Below are 18,870 nucleotides of genomic sequence, written 5' to 3'. Positions count from 1 at the left end.
GTGTCGCACGTATAATACTGTAACCATCCAAAAATGTACAAAAAGGTACATCATAAAAATATGTCAACCACGGATATCTCGAGAACTAGAAGGCTGTGCAAGCTCCGAGGCGAATCGGAGATACCTCACGTGTATATCTATAAGCTATGAGGGTTTTAGACCGATCGGAGCTAACTTGACCTCTGCAGTCTAACGAGGAAAAAAAACCTGCAGTCTAACGAAGAGGTTACTGAAGGTACCATAGTTAAGGAAAAGCCCTAACCTGCAGTCTAGCAGACTGCAGCCACCCTCGTGGGATAGGGTCCACCCTAGTTAAATAACTTAAACCACCATAACAAAGTAAATAAAACAGGTAAAAATAGGCGGATTGAAGATTGAGAATCTATAGTCATAGATTCAATAGGGCAAAATATAAAAGGCCGGATAATGCTTATATAAGCCTACGTTAAGGGCCATGTTTCGAGTAATTGAGCTTCTCTGGATGATCTGGTCCTCGTGCAATACAGTACAGCACAGTCTTTCTGGCCTCTAGCACTTGCACCTCTTGTCTCCCCCTCCTTCTGTCCCCGTGATGTTACACGTTCCCTGATGACTGCACGAGTCCCTGCTCGCTTGCTCCTGCAAATACCGCAAAAAGCATGGCAGCGTCCACGGAGCCTGTCTGTTCCCAAAAATGAGACGATCTCGTTTCCTGCATAGCCAGCTGGTAGCAATTTTCCAGCAGTTCCCTTTCGGTGGGGCGACCGTCGGTCTTAATGCGCATCGCAATCGCCATCGACATATAGACATGGAACTTCGCCATAGCTACCGAATAGAGTCTGGCCTGGCCGGGGAAGATTCCGAGCTCTGGAGCGTCGATGAGATCCAGGAAATGCTGGAACAGGGAGTGGTCGGCGTGGTAGCCGAACGAGCCTGCTCTTTCGCAGAAGACGTCCAAGAGCGTGTCCATCTCAAACCTGGTTGGCAGCGTTAGAGATCTCGCCGGATGGGAGGCGCTGTCGGTCGATCGGGATGCTTCAGCGCCGTGGCCGAATGACTCTAACGCCATGATGGGGAAATCTTCATCTGCTAAACTCACAAACTCAAGACTGGAGAGGTTCGCATCTGGATCCAAACCAAGCGAAGAGATGGACGAGCGCCGGGAGATGGAAGATGTCTCTACGCCTGCTGGAGTGAGGTACGAGATGGTATCACAAGCTGGCGATGGGCATGCAGAGATGGGAGGCGACAGCGTGAAGGGAATATTCGGGGGCATCAGCCATTCATCCCAGCCCGGCGTCATGGGACTGGATGCTCCCGACACTGCGGACAGCATCGACGGTGTTGGGCACAGCGACGCTGGGGACGAAGCGCCGCTATAACTGACGATTTCTATCTGTGGGATATCGAGTGCCGACGCGCTGTCGTTTGGAAAGAGGTTCCCGACCTGCTCCAGCTTGTCGAACGAGGCGGATCGCCCATGCGGCTTGAAATTGGTATCCAGCCGGAAGGACGGAGTCATTATCCTGCTGTCCGGCTGATCGCTGCGCATCTGCGAAATCCGCGCCTCTAACTGGCGCACACGATTCTCTAAGGCGGTATGGGTCTCCCTGCACATCGAACCATGAATCATGAGCACCCGCGGAAGCCAGCTGGATATCAGTGCGGACTACTTACGAGCTGGTTCTGTCCCTGAAATTGGGAGGTCGCACACAGGTGACTGCGAACCGATGGCAGGTGGCACACGGTGTCTCTCCATCGCAACGGATCTTTCGCCGTCGACACCTCTCGCACGCACTGGTCACAGATTTCACTCGGGGAGCCCACGGACTTGGGTGTGGAGACAGCGTCTCGCCGAAGGTGCTGCGCCGTTCAATGCGTTGAGGAACCGGCGACGTCGGGACTGCATCCATGACGGCGAATAGTGGAAATCGTGCATAGATGTCACAACCCAGTCTCTTCCTAGACACGGCGCGGGTGCCATCAGTTCATTTACTGATGGAGTCAGTTGAGGGATTGCAATTGTGAAAACCGGTCTTCTCAATCAACGGATTTGCAAGAACAATCGATGACGATGAAAGTTAGTCAGTCCCAATCGATGTTGATCACTACGCCAAAACCCCACGATTTCGACGGTATTATAACTAAGTATATATAGGTGGATCGTGATTCATCCTTTCTGCGGTTTCTTCCCCGCAAACCGCACTCTCACAATGGATTTGGAGTATTAGCAGTCGTCGAGAAAAAGCCAGCGAAAAGAACCGATAGCCGGAAATAATCCGAGGTGCACTGCCACCGCCTCAGATTCTTATTTTGCGTTTTTACCTCTCTTGTATTTCACGTCCCGCTGTTGCCAAGCGTCCGTGCGCTCCACATCAATATGAACTTAACAACGTTGAAGGGATCCAGGCGTCGCTTGGACGGTAAATCTCTGGCAGATATCAAGTAAACTTCACTTCCCCAAATCATACCGAACATACCATCTTGTGACCTTTGACAATGATTCCCGAGATATACCCCGCCCAACTGTGTGGCAAGTAGGTAAAATAATGTTGCACAAACATGGGGCATACTATCGCTAGACCAAAAATGTACTATAGGCGACAATTTTAGTCTATACGGTCATGTCTCTGTTCCGACAGTTAGTGCTGAGTGTGGACTCAGGATGAAGGCATCATCTACGAGGCAGGCATAGTCACAAGAGGTTATCTGTCTCACATCACGGTCTTAGAATAGTTGTTCAGAATAAGTATCATCGAATATATAAGTTATAGACAGGCCCACATGGCTAGTGTGACACACTGCAAAGAGGAGTTGTATATATCACTATCAGTGTGAGAAGAAAGACCGAAACATATATTTGAGTCCTCGCCAGGTATCCTCCACGGAGGTAGAGTGACCAACATCAGAGCTGCCCTTGCAACTGGAAGCGATGTCAGTGATATCCCTCCATCATCCTCTCCCGTCAGATCTTCTCCACATGCGACGCAGTCACAATGACCTCGGTCTTCTCATCACTGCGCACGCTGCCCAGCTCATGGTCGACCAGCGTGGGTGCCCCAAACAGCGCTTCCATCTCTTCCAGCGTCTTGCCCTTTGTTTCAGGGACAAAATACCAGGACCAAAAGCCCAGACAGATCATCAAAGTCGCAAAGAAGAAGTAGGTGCCATAACCAAGCGAGGTGATCATGTAGGGAGTGGTCCGGCTGACGATGAACGACCACAGCCATTGGTCAGCCGTAGTGATGGCCACACAGAGCATGCGAATGTCAATGGGGAAGATCTCGGAGCACACGACCCAAGTGATACCCTGGGAGCAGGATGGTCAGCATTTGTGCCTTGAATGCTGACACCGGGAGATATTGGACTTACCTGCCATGTGGCGCAGTAGATCAGTCCATACAAATATACACACACCATGGCGAGATAGCTCCAGCCGTTGCGGGACGTGTCGCCTCTCGCCGCTGCACCCTCTGGGTCAGCCTTGAATACGTAGCCGCCGATATACCACATGGGCAGGCTGCCGATAAAGGCTCCCCAGATGAGTCCGCTGCGTCGACCAACCTTCTCCACTAGCCAGATGCTGAAGATCACCATACCCAGGGCCTTGGCGATCCCGTAGAATCCAGTCGCAAAGAGCTTGGTGTCAGTGCCGGTAATGCCCAGGGTCTCAAAGATGCGTGGAGAATAACTTTCCTTGTTAGTAGATATGGATAGGGGAGAAGGCTATGGGCCGCAACACTCACTAGGTGATGATATTGACCCCCGTCAGATTCTGGAAGGCCATGAGCAGCAGACCGATGCCAATGCGGTTGCGGGTGCCCTTCCGCCACAGACGCTGCACATAGTAGTGCACAGAGTGCTTTGTGCCGGGCGGTGGAAGTCCGATCAGAATCTGCTCGCGGATCTGCTGCAGTTCGTCCTGGATAAATGGGTCATTCACCGGGAGCTTGCGAATCCACGTCAAGCTCTTTTCAGCATCCTCCCAGCGATCCTGTTTCGCATACCAACGCGGTGTCTCGGGGCACCAAAAGATGCCCGCCAACAGCAGAAAGCCGGGCAGCAGCTGGATACCCAGCGGCACCTGCCATTGCGCCATTCGTCCTGAGGAGATCGTGCGGTTGACGACGTAGTTGACCCAAAAGCCGCACATGCCTCCTCCTTGGGAGGCGATCTCGAAGATACCTACCAGACGACCGCGGATGGACGCTGGCGACTACAAAAGGACGGTAAAGGTTACTCAGGGTTCCAAGCTTCACAAGGTACAGAAAGAGTTCCTTACTGTCTCAGCGATGTATACAGGCACCAGCAACGACACAGAGCCGATGCCGAAGCCGGCGATGGCACGCCCGGCATAGATCAAGCTCACATGACCTGACGAGGCCGTCTAGATATCCAGATCATCAGTGTCGGTTTCCCCGCTGGTGGTTTATCCAAACAGCTTACCATCAAACTGCCGCCTACAAGGAAGATGGAGGTCGCAATAGTAATGGCTATCTTGCGGCCAAAACGTTCGGCCAGCGGGAAGGTCAGGAGAGACCCGAAGAAGCAGCCGGCCTGGAAGGTAGAAACAATGTTGCCCTGCAGGGTATCTCTGGCCGTCGCAGTGACACGCGATATGCCAAAGTCGTTGCGAAAGGAGTCCAAAGCCATGGTGCCACCTATAACACTGGTGTCATAGCCCACTGCGTGTTTTGGTTTCGGCTGGTCAACAAGTGCTCTCTGTGGCTTAAAGAAAAGTTCATTACTTACTGGCAATGGCCCCCATACTCACGATGATGGCAATGAGATGCACCCGCCAGTTGCGCACCTCTGGCGGGTCATTGCTGTTGTCGGCATGCAAATTGAAACCCATTGTTGGCTGTGGGATCGACGCTGTTGATCCTTGTCAATTGAACACAGGGCTGATTTTTGCTTGAGGGAGTAGATCGTCTTGGTCAGGTAGGCTGTGTCTTCTTATAAGTGGAGACCATCAGTAACCATCTGTTCGTAGAGAAGCGTCCCGTGTGTGCTGCATCTTCCAGGGTTCTCTCCCATGCTGTGCAAGAGCGGCCTTAGCAATATGAGCGCCAAACCACAAGAAAAGAGCGGGGGCTGAGCCCCGCGAATGGTATTGGATGGTACCCCGCAAAGTCAAACCCTGGACAAAGAAACCCCCGCAAAACGAGATCCCGCAAAAAGAGAAGTCATTATTCTGACTTGGAGACTGCAGCCGCGGGCTTGGGGGCTTGGCGTCCGCGTTTTAGCGCCTTAAATGGCGGGCTTAGCCTCCGCTCTTGGCGCCGTATCTCTTGGCGGAGGGCGTTTGTAGATAATAACCGAGGCGGAGATTTCTTCCGAACTACTTTTGCACAGCCTGCAACGACATGAATAAGACTCCTGGATCACGTCCATGTCCTTCGGAAGACCAGCAGCCTACCTGCATCTTCCAGTCCAACGTGACGTTCGCCGTGAACTACAGAAGCGACCAGCTCTGATCACCATCGCCTCTCCTTAAGACCGTGGAAATCGCCTTCACCAAGCATCTGTGCCTTCAATCATGGTGCAGATACAGGTAAGAAGACCATTGCCTTTTCCCTCTTCGTATGTTGACCCCTATTTCTCTAGGACAACAACAATACCCTGAAGGTGCCAGAGGTTGGTACTGCAGGAGGGAGTCCCACGAGAGATCAATCGTTCAGCAATCTCAGCAGCCTGCGGGTGGCCAGCATGCAATCAGATAGAAGCCGGGATAGAGCCCTGAGCGGCAGCACCGGCTCGACCATCAGCCCACATCTGGAATTACCCAACTCTAAACTCCAGATCGAGACGTGCGCCACCTCCATTGTATCCTCGATGAATGAGCAGGAAGACGCACTGCGACCCGACCCGGGCTGTGAGGAAGACTTTGTGGTTGAGAATAGCCCGTTTGCCTACTCCCCGGGTCAGCTCAACAAGCTTCTGAACCCCAAGTCCATCTCGGCCTTTGTGGCCCTGGGGGGAATCCGGGGACTAGCTAAGGGCCTTCGCACTGACCTCAAGGCCGGTCTCAGCTTCGATGAGACGACTCTGCCGGGCGCAGTCAGCTTTGAGGAGGCAATTGCATCTCATAAGGAGTCCACAGACATCAGGACGTCGATCCTAAACCCAGCTACGCCCCAGGCGGCATCTGGAGGAGTAACACCCTCGGACGGGTCCTCCCAAGCCTTCAGCGATCGCATTCGCATTTACAAGCGCAATATGTTGCCTGAGAAGAAGCCAACACCGCTCTGGAGACTCATGTGGATGGCTTACTGTGACAAGGTGCTGCTGCTTCTGACTGCGGCTGCCGCTATCTCTCTGGCACTCGGTCTCTATGAGACCTTCGGTGCTGACCACCCGCCTGGATCCCCCATGCCAGTCGACTGGGTAGAAGGCTGTGCGATCTGCATTGCCATTTTCATCGTAGTTATGGTGGGCTCATTGAATGACTACCAGAAGGAACGAGCCTTCGTCCGGCTGAATGCGAAGAAAGAGGACCGCGAGGTGACGGCTATTCGCTCTGGGAAACTGGTCAAGATCTCTGTCCACGACGTCCTAGTGGGCGATGTGCTTAACTTGGAGCCCGGAGATCTAGTCCCGGCTGATGGCATCTTTATTGATGGTCATAACGTGAAGTGTGATGAATCTTCCGCCACAGGAGAGTCCGATCAGCTTAAGAAGACTGGCGGAGATCAGATCTTGCGGCTGCTAGACCAAGGTCACACCCGGCAACAAGACTTAGATCCCTTCATTATCTCTGGCAGTAAAGTCCTAGAGGGTGTTGGTACCTATCTAGTAACCTCAGTTGGCGTTAACTCTAGCTATGGCAAGATCCTGATGGCTATGCGCCAAGATATGGAGGCAACCCCTCTCCAGAAGAAGCTGGATGGGCTGGCTGGGGCGATTGCTAAGCTTGGCAGCAGCGCAGCGGCCCTGTTGTTCTTTGTCTTACTCTTTCGTTTCCTGGGTTCTCTATCCAGTAACCACCGAACTGGCTCAGAGAAGGCGTCGCAGTTTACTGATATCCTTATCGTGGCCATCACTGTTATTGTTGTGGCCGTGCCCGAAGGCTTGCCGCTGGCCGTCACCCTGGCGCTAGCCTTCGCAACCACGCGCATGGTCAAGCTCAATAACCTCGTGCGTGTGCTAAAGTCGTGTGAGACCATGGGTAATGCAACCACTGTGTGCTCTGATAAGACCGGCACTCTGACCCAAAATAAGATGACGGTCGTGGTGGGCACCTTTGGTAATGATAGCTTCGACGATAAGAACCAGAGTGGCAACGAGCGCCGATCACCTGCCTTCGCTAGTGAAATGGCTCCTATTGACAAGCGCCTGATTATTGAGTCCATCGCCATCAACTCAACCGCCTTTGAGGGAGACGATAATGGTGTGGCGGGCTTTGTCGGCTCCAAGACTGAAACGGCTCTCTTGGGATTCGCCCGTGATGTGCTCAACATGGATTCACTGTCCCAAGAACGCTCTAACGCCACAGTCGTCCAGTTGATGCCATTTGATTCCCGCTGTAAATGCATGGGAGCGGTGCAGCAACTGCCTAACGGAACATATCGCTTCCTCGTCAAGGGCGCCTCTGAGATCCTGCTGGGTTACAGCTCAAGGGTGTGGATGCCGACTGGCGAGGTGCGCCTTAACCGAGTGGAGCGCGAGCGTCTGGAGAATGTCATCGAGATGTATGCAAAGCAATCTCTCCGGACTATCTCGCTCATCACCCGGGAGTTTTCGCAGTGGCCTCCGCAGAATGCGGTCAGTGCAGAGGATCCTACATCAGCCAATCTGGATCTCCTGCTGGAGGAGATGACCTTCCTCGGGGTCGTTGGGATTCAAGATCCTATCCGCCCTGGGGTTCCTGAGGCGGTCGCCAAGTGCCAGCACGCTGGAGTGAGTGTCCGGATGGTGACTGGAGATAACATGGTCACAGCTAAGGCCATCGCCACTGACTGCGGCATCTACACAGACGGCATCGTGATGGAAGGGCAGGTGTTCCGCACTCTGACGGACCGGCAATTCCAGGAGACTCTCCCACAGCTGCAGGTCCTCGCGCGTTCGTCACCTGAGGATAAGCGGATCCTAGTCACCAAACTGCGTGAGATGGGCGAAATTGTCGCTGTCACTGGCGATGGGACTAATGACGGACCCGCGCTCAAAGCAGCTGATATCGGATTCTCAATGGGCATTGCTGGCACTGAGGTTGCCAAGGAAGCCTCTGCAATTGTCCTTATGGATGACAACTTCGCCTCAATTCTGACTGCGCTTATGTGGGGTCGGGCAGTCAACGATGCTGTCCGCAAGTTCCTCCAGTTCCAGATCACTGTCAACATCGCCGCTGTCTTCTTGACCTTTATCTCAGCCGTCTCGGACAGGGAGATGAAATCTGTCCTAACAGCCGTCCAGCTTCTGTGGATTAACTTGATCATGTAGGTTCAATTATTTGCATTATCTCGGGATTCATACTGACCTGTGTTTCCTCTTACAGGGACTCCCTCGCTGCGTTGGCTCTCGCTACGGACCCTCCGACGGAGGAGATCCTCAACCGTAAACCTACCAAGCGTAGCGCTCCACTGATATCGACCACCATGTGGAAGATGATCATCGGCCAGGCGATCTTCCAGTTGACTGTCACCCTGATTCTACACTTTGTTCGGGGTGATGGATTCCTCAACTACCCAGACGAAGAGAGGCGGTCAATTGTCTTCAACACCTTCGTGTGGATGCAGATCTTCAACGAATTCAACAACCGCCGACTAGACAACAAGTTCAACATCTTCACCGGCCTGCATCGCAACTGGTTCTTCATCGTCATTAACTGCATCATGGTTGGCTGCCAGGTCGTGATTGCGTTTTTCGGCGGCAAGGCGTTCAGTATCGTCCCTATTAACGGTGTGCAGTGGGCCATCTGTATTGTCGTTGCCGCGCTCTGCTTGCCCTGGGCCATCTGTGTACGCTGCTTCCCAGATGAGTGGTTTGCCGTCCTGGCCAGATTCGTCGGCAAGCCCTTCCTCCTTATCTACCGCCCTCTGAGGCGAGGCATGACCCGCCTTGGAAGAGTTTTCAAGCGCCGGGCCCAGGAGAATGAGGCTGTCGAGGACAACGGCGTGTTAGAGATCTCTTCCGCCACCAGCACTGATTTCAAAGATGTCGAAAAGGGACAGGCATAAGTCCCTTTGAAACTTTCGTAAACTTCTCATTTTCCTAAATTACTAGTTACTATACCTCTTTGCCTGAGACAGATACGTCGCAACAGGAGCCCGACTGCTTCGCAGAATTGAATAACGGAGTTATCCCATGGCTCTCTAGGGTGTGCTGCTAGAGATACATATCGTCAGCCATCTCTTGTCAAATACTGTCTGTGCTTGATGTCTATATGCCCATGACCTGACTGCGATCCTTGACTTGCTTGGTGTCTGCACCGTCAGATCTTGAGGTGGGAGAAAAGTGTTTCCCAATTGGCACTGCCACTTGATTGTCCGCCGTGGGACTGTGCTGAAATTCCTAGGGCATCGTGTCTATTTGGTCAGGAAGGAATGACATTATTCATAATCGCTAAGGAACTCTTCAAGCTAGTTAATGAAAAACTTCTCGGTCTTATAATCTCTCATGTTAGTTGAAGACTTCTTGAAACTGTCACCGTGTACTGGGCCATACTGTATGGAAAGACCCTAAAGCTAACTCGTCTGCCTAGAGAACATACTCACTATTACTGGTATTAGCGTTATAAGTTGGCTAAAGTAGTAAGACCAAGTCGGTTCGCATATTGTAGTCTCTAAATTCTAATTAGGCTATTCTCAGTCCCGTCCATAGTAGAAAACTAAAATGAAAAGATTGACCAATACCAAGAATCCAGTAAAGGAATGCCACAATCCCAAGATAATTGCAACCTTTTGGGTGGCAAAATCAGTAGTCGACATCCGGCTAAGTAAGTTCCTTGTCTTCTAGGCGGGTACTTTCAACTTTCATACTCACTTTTTCTTTCCGCTAGGGGTTCGGTTTGATTTTGGGGAAGAAGATTTTGCTCCGCGATCATTAGATTTAGAGATTTGTTGCCTTTGTTTGTTCAACCGATGTACATGCTCCGTTGATAGGTAATCCTAGCAAAATGCACCTTTTCGTAGGTATTTTTGACATGATAAGAGAATTGAAAGTTCAGATATAATGATCCCAACTTTAATGAAGTCTGAAGCGGCCGGTATTTCCGCAGGAGTATAAGTAATAGGATGCCAGTTGATCTTATCCATTTCAGTATCATATTGATAATGCCATTGGTCTCGCAAATCCCCGTACCTAGTCGATTTGATATTTCTCAGCTCCTCTCCGAATAATATCTTCTGTTTTTGCGATTGAGGATTCCTTCACAGCCTGCTTTTTCTTCATGCGGCGATTACTAGCAAGAACATGATGGGCCACCAGATTCCGTAGTTGTTTGGCTTAGCCAAGACAATGCTTAAATTAGAAAGTGCATGTTCTTGCAGTAATTCTCTCAATCGTCCACGGGAATCTTCGCACGCATTATCGATTTTCTCAACGAATCTCAGGGGGCCGAATGTCTAACCTAGTTTACGATTTACCTTCTCGGGTGGCTCGATGATATCACACAAGATAAAACAGAGAGACTCAAGATTGTCTACTCGTTAGGATTGAATGACAGCAACGCGAGGTGCAATTTCACGGTCACTCTGTTGCCTCTCCGAGCAGTCAAGCTATATAAAGATTCCACACGAGCGTGGTTGCGCACTTTGGCTTCTAAAAAAATCATAAAAGCCGGGAGATCTTGTCCCCTTTCCCTAGGTCGTGAACTAGTAAAGCCAGGTGTGGATGGCAGAGGAGCACAGTCCCAGTCCCATTGGCAAAGTCGCTAGGCTACCAAATATACATTACATGAAATTCATCTTTCAAGCTTGGCTTAGGATATAAGCTTCAAGTTTAGGCGCGCCAAAAATGTACGATGATTGTTTACTAAAGGAGCTTCAACGGTGCCTCCTGGCGATGTCTAGATCGTAGGGCCCACTCGACCCACCCAAACTCGACGTTACCGTTGAATGTTCCTCTTCTTTGATCTACAATCTTATACTCATGACGATGTGGTCAGCCAATAATTTAAAGATAGAGTGAGCGTGTAGACAACCCCATGAGTTTTTCAGATTCTAGGGTGCACCGTGGCCGGAAAGGCCCAAAATCCCGAAGTAACTTATCCGCAAAAATAAACATGTACTTGGCCCGTCTCACGGAGACGTACGCCCAGACAGACATCTACATCACACATCTTGCTATCTTCGCATGCCTTTGTTATCAGAGATGATTTACGACGACACTGTTTCGAGCGCTTTGCTTTCTTGCTCGGACAAGTCGACTCGGTCGGGTGTTTAGGACAGAAGCCATTTCCAAGTAGCGCCGCCCCGTCCACGAATAAACACTTGCGTCACTTTAGCCAGGTGAAAGAGAGAGAAAATAAAACAAGGGAGCTAACTAACTAAGTATTCTCAACATTGGACAACACCTTTGCAGTCCTTCTCGCTGCTGGTGCTTTTGTCAATACGAAAATTCCTCCAGAGTTTGCGGGACTGGGAGAATTGGTGAGTGTGTTGCCAGTCATTGCTACTACGCTGCTTCTACGCTGATCGAAGATCTAGGCACAGAGCACTATCATTGCACGAGTGACAACAACTAAAGTTCCACAAACTATCCTTAATATCTAACTAGAATCGTCGTTTTGAAGAGTGGATAGGATAATACAAAAACGGCTACATATTCTTACCAAGTTATTTACGACTTTCGTCCAGGCGATATTTATTCCGTGAAGGAGGGTTTAAAGCTTTAGATCACACCTAGGCTTATTCCATAACGAATTAGAACCTTTCTCAAACGACTCTTAGGAGGAAAATAAAGTCAATTTCTTACGCAAGTTGACTCGTATAAAGCAAGCGTCTTGGTTCCAAATATAAAAGCTAGCCACGTTAGCTGCCATTCTATCTTACATCACAGGCATCGCAATGCCACCCGATTTGTCTACGGGTGGAACTTTCTAAAAGACACCCGTACGCCTTAGCCCGTTACTAACAGCGAATAACTTCTTCACCGGTAAGACTTTCGGTGTGAATTCGTGGAGACTAGTGCCAAGGGTTATCATAGCTTTGACCAAAAAGCTCGACAGAGATGTTATATGCCAACATCTTTTCATGTGCAATAAATTTTAGCGAAAGCAAATTCTCCCAGGTTTGGATAGGCTTGACTGACATCTGGCATCATTTTCGGAATTCTTGGTTAGAGTAAGATTAGCCGTCGATGTCCCCGAAGAGAGGAACATATTGGATTAGACTATTCACATTTTCCATTGCCGGAATGCTAGCGGGTTGCTGTCCATAGCGGACTTTTCACCGGCCCCTCCAGCGACATAATTGAACGCTCGCGACCCCAGCGCATGGAGGGCCTGTTCCTCTAGATCGCGAAAATCGGCAGTAACGCCTGGTTCTTTAGCGCCAGGGGCACCGTTACGGTAGATTTAGGTCATGTAATTCCCGTAGTTTTCGGACATAGTAAATAACGTAATTCACATGCGAGCGGCCCACCCAAGCGAGCGGCCCAGCTCAAAACACCATACTAAATGGGATAAATTACAACTTGATATCTTAACAACCACGTTTTCAATTTACCTTATTGCTCGTCGATAGCCATTAATAAGTCTTTTCAATGCTATATATCAGCTTCAAGGAAATTGATAGGCTGCAATATCATGATATCGAAAATTACGTTGCTGTGAGCCAGAAATATAAATATCTTAACCACTAAGTCCAAGAAATTCTCCAAAGTCCCTAAATAGGCTAAATATCAACATAAAAAGCATTAGGCTATAATGCGAAGTTCTTACACACCACCGTTGTTGAGATATCAAGTTGTAATTTATCCCATTTAGTATGGCGTTTTGAGCTGGGCCGCTCGCTTGGGTGGGCCGCTCGCATGTGAATTACGTTAAGGTGCGATTTGAAGATACTGGGGTTGAGTGAATCTCGAAATATTTATTTTGTGTGAAGGAATTACTACTGATTGTCGGTGGAGGGCACAAAGCATATTTATTTTTTATAGATTCACGCACCACTGGAATCTCAAGCAAAACAGCGAAAGGGAGATATCAGCGTGGCACCCTACTGTAAAATGCCTCACCTACAAGCAGCCACCTTGTGGCTGGTTGTAGTCGATCGCCTGGACAATAGCAAGTAATCATCATCTACGACTTCAGTCCCTGTGATTTTCTTTTCTCGTTTTTCTTTCCGTTGTGATCCCGTAATATTAAATTAAGCTCCATTAGGATCACGTAGAACAAGACCTGAAAAGGTATTCTTCGTTTTTAGTAGTTGCCATGGTCTCTAGGGTGGGGGACATGTCAACGAAATGCCGAATTGGTCTCCAAAACGGAAGGTCCTTTGCTCCCAGCATACTGTATCCTGGCAAGGACCAGTACCCCACCTGGGCGCGCTCCCTAGTTGTTAAAATAAATACAATACAGTCTCGATGCCCCCTTAATAACTTCTGAAGGAGCTCGGTGTCTCTTCTATTGACATCACAGACAATTTCTCATCAATTCCCAAATATAGTGGGATATCATTTCAAGATCATTGTGCATACCACCACAAGATATGTCATCTGTACAGCTTTGCGGTCGTGATGAGCCATGACTCAAGGTTCGTGTAAGAATCTGAGTCCTCAGGTTATAAATTAATCTCCCTTCAATTCCAACTGGTTTGTTTATCCATAACCAGTTCATCCCCAGCAGAGACCATGCTGTCATTCATGTTTCGGGTGCTTTCGTCGGTGAGAAGATTGGAACATTTAGTGCCGCTCAGTCGAGCGACATGGTCATAGCTGTTGAGTCAGCGACGAAGGCCTTCGAAGGAGAATGGAGACAAACCCCAGCGGTAACCAGATGGTAGCTGCTACTTCGACTTCAAAGAATCATCGGGGATAAACGAGACTCACTTCGGCTTACAGCCATAAATGAACGGCGATTAGGACCTACTACGGCACCAAGTCATGACATAGGATTGAACACCCCAAATTAACTAAATGAAAGGGCGTGCCCTACTAAATATTGACCAGCTATTCAACCCAGGGGACAGTCCGAAATAAGCCTTTACTGCCACGTATACATTCTCATTCGAGTCAGGGTGGCAGGACTAACTCCGTGTCATATCCTTACCCACTGGCGGACCCTGTGCGGTATTAACTTAGAGGCTTTGCGCCGTAAATATGTAGTAGGTAATCGACATCTAGTAGGAATTACGCTAGAACCCGATGCCTGACGCCCGATGAAGACTCGTTCTGGTAAGGCTGTGCAATGATCGTGACTGATTTCACAACACAACATTTCGGCCCAAATATTAATATTCTGATCCAAGAGTTCTTTGAACCAAATTAATAAATGGTTAATACGTTGTGATAGGGCTGGTGGTAAAGGTCAAAGGTTCCGTTGGCTCCGATACTGGCCCCAGTTTCTTTTCTACAGTGGACGCATTCGTCACTTCCAATTCCACCTCCGTCAATAACACCGCCAGGAATACTTTGACCTGCTGTAAGACGAATCCGGTACACGGACAACGCCTGTGTCCCGTGAGAAAAGGCAAGTACTTGCACTCGCCCTCCATCGTATTCGGGAGGAGTCCGTCCCATCGCTCTGGTCGAAATCGTGAGGCATCCTCGCCCCAGACATGAGGGTCTTGATGTAGCATCGCAAGGGAGACAGCCACGCGAGCCTGCATGGGAATGACAAGGCTGGCACCGGATTGAGTTTGCATGTTGATCGGGCGATCAATGGCTCGGGCGGTAGTCGGGATTGGGGGGTGTAGGCGAAGCAGCTCGTTCACCACCGCATTGAGGTAAGGAAGTTTCGAAAGGAGTTGCAGCTCCTGGCGATGGTGCCAGTCACTTTCTTGGAGCTCTGTGCGGAGCTTTTGCTTCACCTCGGGGTACAAGGTTAACTCCCTCAGCGCCCAGAGGAGGAGTAGCGTCGGGGCGGGAAATCCGTGGGAGAAGATTTGCCTCGCGTGGGCGAGAACATCCGGGGTGATAGGTTGTGTTGCGCTCCCGCCTGTCTCGTGGGATATCCTCTGGAGGAAGCTCATTTGCTCGAGGGTTTTCACGGCCTCCGGGTTGAGGAGGTCCGCGTTGGCCTCCAGAAGCTGGAGGACACAATTTTCAATCCTTTCATGGAGATCATTCTCGTAGTAATCTGGTTCTTCAAAATTCCGACCGCACATGAGATTGATCATGGTGTGATGGAGTGGATACGACATACTCGCCGCCATCTGCACATACTGGGCAAATGGCTCCTGCCATTCCCTTGTACATTGGGAGGCATTCTCCAACCCGAGCCCCAGACACCATACCGCGTCCATGGCATAATCCTGCAGGAGACTCTGGAGGTTGTCACCCATCCCGACGTCTCGGAGTTTTTGGACGTGGCTCGTCGCAATCGAGATCAGCTTCGAATGAAACCCCTCCATAGCAGGTCTGTTGTGGAAACCCCGGGTCATATCAGCGTGCCAATTTCTGGCGACGTCTCCATCAGCGGTAATCAGGGCACTGCGAATGATACGTTTGCCGGTTCCAAAGGGACCTCTGGTCTGGGTTCCGCACCGACTAATAGATTCTGCATTTTTGACAAACACCTGCCGGATCAAGGCGGGGTCTCGAAGGTATATCAAGGGCACACCGCCGATACGCGTCCAAGATATACCCTCCTCCGCGGCTGCGTTGAAAAGGGCCCTCATCGACGTTGAATAGAAATCATGGGACCATTTCTCTGACAGGAGGCCCAGGGTAGGAAAGCAGGAGGCGTATGGGATGTCAGCAAGCGGATTGTTTCGGAAACCGAAGAAGGTGCACAGCGCAGCGGAAATTGTCTGGAGCATTTCGACCGCTGGGAGGGAATTCAGTCAATCGGCTGATGGGTATCAGCGGACGGCTGACATGGGCTTAATGGTGGATGCGAATTGCAATCACACAGGGGAGTATAGATTAGGTTTTGTGGGCAAAGACTTTATACCCCTGGAGCCATTGTATGATGATGATATACAGTAGTCGCTTCCGAGGATTCGATGTCTGATATCGATCGCGGGAGGCCCCCAAAGCAGCACAGAGTTTTCGATATGCGCATGTTTGCAGATCCAGTTCTACAATTTGAACCAGAGAATTGCTATAGCCTGTGGATTACTTCCAGAATTGAAATAGTTCACCGGCAGAAATGCCCCGATTTAGAAATTGAACAACACATGAGCTGGCGGCGAGCTGAATATGGATCACAGTTCTGCCCAATCGTCACAAGTCACTACCTCGTATCACAGCTGAACCCATATTTTTCTTTTTTTTTTTTTTTTTTAGAAATGATCAATCATATTTTATCATGAATTTTATTGTTCTTTTAATATTGATAAATAATTTAGTTACTGTCTATTTTGTCTATTTCTATGATGTAAAATTTCTTAGTTAATATTCTATATATTTAAATTAGACTAGTCAATCTCATCCACCAAATTATCAGAGCCGGCGAGGCTCTCTGTATGGTGAGTGGTAGCGATGGTCATTTATTATATCTACAGTATAATAAACTGTCTTCCCCCATCCGCTTCTCGGCCCAATAAGGCGCCCACTTCACCGCCGATCTGTGCACTCAGCACACAGTCCCCTTCAATACCTGTCCAAGATCTGTTTCAAAATCTGAACCCTTTCAAATTCTGTCCTCCATTATGGTTCAGTACAAGCTTTTGGCATGCCTCCTCGTACCCTCCCTGATGATGATCAACTGGCGTGCCTCCCACAGCCGCAGAGTTTCCACCAAGATCCCCGAATCCGTTGACCAAAATGTGATCATTCGAGCTCTACACGACCAGCCGAGTTTCATCAAACTGAATCCGGTGGTTATAGACGTAAACCAGGTCCCGACCGACCCCGCGACATACGAGGTCGAATTGTTTCAAACCTCCAAGACTTGGGATCCGATTGAGACATATATGCTAAGCAGCATGATTACGATCATCCCATGGATCGGTCCATGGGGCCAGAAACACATTCAGTTCGGGACCTGGTTGAGAAATACCGAGTCCGGCATCAAGACCTACGCTGATGCACCATTTGGCGTATCTGTGAGAAGCCAGTGGATGGTCCAGCCAGACACTACGCGTGGTGCAGAAGGTAGGAATTCAGGCTCCATTTTTGGAATATTCAACGCTCACCGGGATTCAGGATGGATGCTAGTAGTTGAGAGAACCGTCGAGTGTGTATGGTGGTTGATGCCTTTCGTGGCATACACGTATGATGGAGTCCATGCGAGCGTTGGTCGAGATTTGGTGGAGTTAGCTGGGGTGAAAGGGGCTTAATTTTACACAAGCGGGATTTTCCTGAACCGGCATAAACCCCTATACCAATATGCGCTTAATTAGGTGACCTGATATCTCTCTTTGGCGGAGTGGTAAAATTGGTTGATGAGAGGAGTAAAATGCAAGAAAATAAAGGAAAATCAATTGGCGGTGCCGATGGGGAAGTAAAGAAAAGCGGGAGGGAATGAGATTTGAAGAGGTCGCTACTCTTGGTAAGCTCATAGATGCCGAACGTACGCTCGGTAGATTATGGCATTTCCAGCGCTTCCACGTAAAGTATCGCACGCTCCATCCAGCTTGGGGGAAATTCCACACCTTAGTATCAGCGAAGGGAGAATGATACTTTCCCCCTTCTGACTTAGCGTGAAGGCTAAGAGAATATTTGTATTGGGGCAATTTTCTCCTTCAAGCATTATGGGCGAGAGAAAGTATCTTGGTAGTCACTGCAATGTTCGCTCCATCAATTGATATTCTTTCTTGTTGATGTAAGCGCAAAAACACCACAACGTCTATCACTGAGGCAGTCAATATACTGATTCTTCGAAGTAATATTCATAACTTTGTTCTGAAATGGAACTCATTCATCATCCTCATATCCTCCGCCGCCATTGTAAACAGGAACCTTCGCCAGACTGAAAACCGACGGACAAATCTCATGCATAGAGAAGTAAGTGAGCTGACGAGCAGCCAGATCATAGAGACTATCAATCTGCACTCTCATAAATCCCCGATATAGGTTGGTGCAATAGCTATTACTCTCCGAATAGCTAGGATCATCCCCACGAACCCATCCTACTAACCATGCCTATCGTACTCCCACCCCTCTGATCCTTAGGGTTATCGTAAGCCCGTATAATCGATTGCAAGCACTTTTCGTCAATAACAAGACATGCCGTAAACCGAGGTACGTCATCCCCGACTTCAACCCCTAGTGATTCCAAATGTGCGTTGAAATCTGCACGGATCTAGTCCTATAACGCCCTATCCTAGCGCTCTCGATCTTCAAGAATAACGCTCTTATATGTCTCCTTGATGATGGTTTCGGGGAAAGGGTCTTGGCTATCGTACGGCTTTCCGTCGATATAATCGATCTCCTAATAGATATAACGGGTAATCTTATCGAGACAAGAGGTCCACACTTTATCTGATTTCGGGGTATAGACAGTGCGATAAATAATAAAACCCTAGGGCCACTTAAACTTGCCTATGAAGTTCACCGATGTACGATCGTTATCTTTCCACTAGGGCTGCTGAATCCAACGTGCTCGGCGTTCATCATGAGAAACCATAAACTCCGGATGAGTCCAGCGTTTAGGCCAAGAAGGGTGGTGGAATGACTCGTCGTCCGACTTATCCGCTGTAGAAATATCTGGTTGAGACATAGTGATAATCGTGTGCATAGGGGTGTAATAGGGAAGTTAAGTGAAGTGAGACAAATATCTTGGGGGGGGGAAATGTAGGGCGCGGACAAGCGCCTTGGGAAAATTCCTAGACAATCAAAGATATGATT

General features: G+C 49.4%; 6 protein-coding genes across 6 annotated transcripts; 2 read left to right on the top strand and 4 right to left on the bottom strand.

The window, feature by feature from the left end:
* Positions 1-574: 574 nt before the first annotated feature.
* Positions 575-1,892, bottom strand: N7446_003452 (Zn(II)2Cys6 transcription factor domain-containing protein; the record flags this gene model as incomplete). The annotated part of the gene is made up of 2 exons (XM_058512201.1): positions 575-1,589; positions 1,657-1,892. The coding sequence occupies 2 exons, from the start codon at positions 1,890-1,892 to the stop codon at positions 575-577; spliced, it is 1,251 nt and encodes a 416-aa protein (XP_058377737.1).
* Positions 1,893-2,944: 1,052 nt separating this feature from the next.
* On the bottom strand, positions 2,945-4,834 carry N7446_003451 (sugar porter family MFS transporter; the record flags this gene model as incomplete). Its single annotated transcript, XM_058512200.1, has 6 exons — positions 2,945-3,289; positions 3,352-3,670; positions 3,726-4,195; positions 4,262-4,366; positions 4,426-4,664; positions 4,732-4,834. The coding sequence occupies 6 exons, from the start codon at positions 4,832-4,834 to the stop codon at positions 2,945-2,947; spliced, it is 1,581 nt and encodes a 526-aa protein (XP_058377736.1).
* A 684-nt stretch (positions 4,835-5,518) lies between these two features.
* Positions 5,519-9,155, top strand: N7446_003450 (uncharacterized protein; the record flags this gene model as incomplete). Its single annotated transcript, XM_058512199.1, has 3 exons — positions 5,519-5,533; positions 5,587-8,414; positions 8,474-9,155. 3 exons carry the CDS (start codon positions 5,519-5,521, stop codon positions 9,153-9,155), a joined length of 3,525 nt encoding a protein of 1,174 aa, XP_058377735.1.
* Positions 9,156-14,411: 5,256 nt separating this feature from the next.
* N7446_003449 (cytochrome P450) lies at positions 14,412-15,896 on the bottom strand (the record flags this gene model as incomplete). The annotated part of the gene is made up of 1 exon (XM_058512198.1): positions 14,412-15,896. The coding sequence occupies one exon, from the start codon at positions 15,894-15,896 to the stop codon at positions 14,412-14,414; it is 1,485 nt and encodes a 494-aa protein (XP_058377734.1).
* Positions 15,897-16,730: 834 nt separating this feature from the next.
* N7446_003448 (uncharacterized protein) lies at positions 16,731-17,360 on the top strand (the record flags this gene model as incomplete). The annotated part of the gene is made up of 1 exon (XM_058512197.1): positions 16,731-17,360. One exon carries the CDS (start codon positions 16,731-16,733, stop codon positions 17,358-17,360), a length of 630 nt encoding a protein of 209 aa, XP_058377733.1.
* Positions 17,361-18,346: 986 nt separating this feature from the next.
* On the bottom strand, positions 18,347-18,760 carry N7446_003447 (uncharacterized protein; the record flags this gene model as incomplete). Its single annotated transcript, XM_058512196.1, has 4 exons — positions 18,347-18,454; positions 18,500-18,544; positions 18,586-18,709; positions 18,741-18,760. The coding sequence occupies 4 exons, from the start codon at positions 18,758-18,760 to the stop codon at positions 18,347-18,349; spliced, it is 297 nt and encodes a 98-aa protein (XP_058377732.1).
* Positions 18,761-18,870: the final 110 nt, after the last annotated feature.

Source organism: Penicillium canescens (genome assembly GCF_028828765.1).
Source record: "Penicillium canescens strain IBT 15451 chromosome Unknown utg000002l_segment0_segment0, whole genome shotgun sequence".
Classification (NCBI taxonomy): Eukaryota; Fungi; Ascomycota; class Eurotiomycetes; order Eurotiales; family Aspergillaceae; genus Penicillium; species Penicillium canescens.
This window is presented reverse-complemented; position numbering and strand designations above follow the sequence as displayed.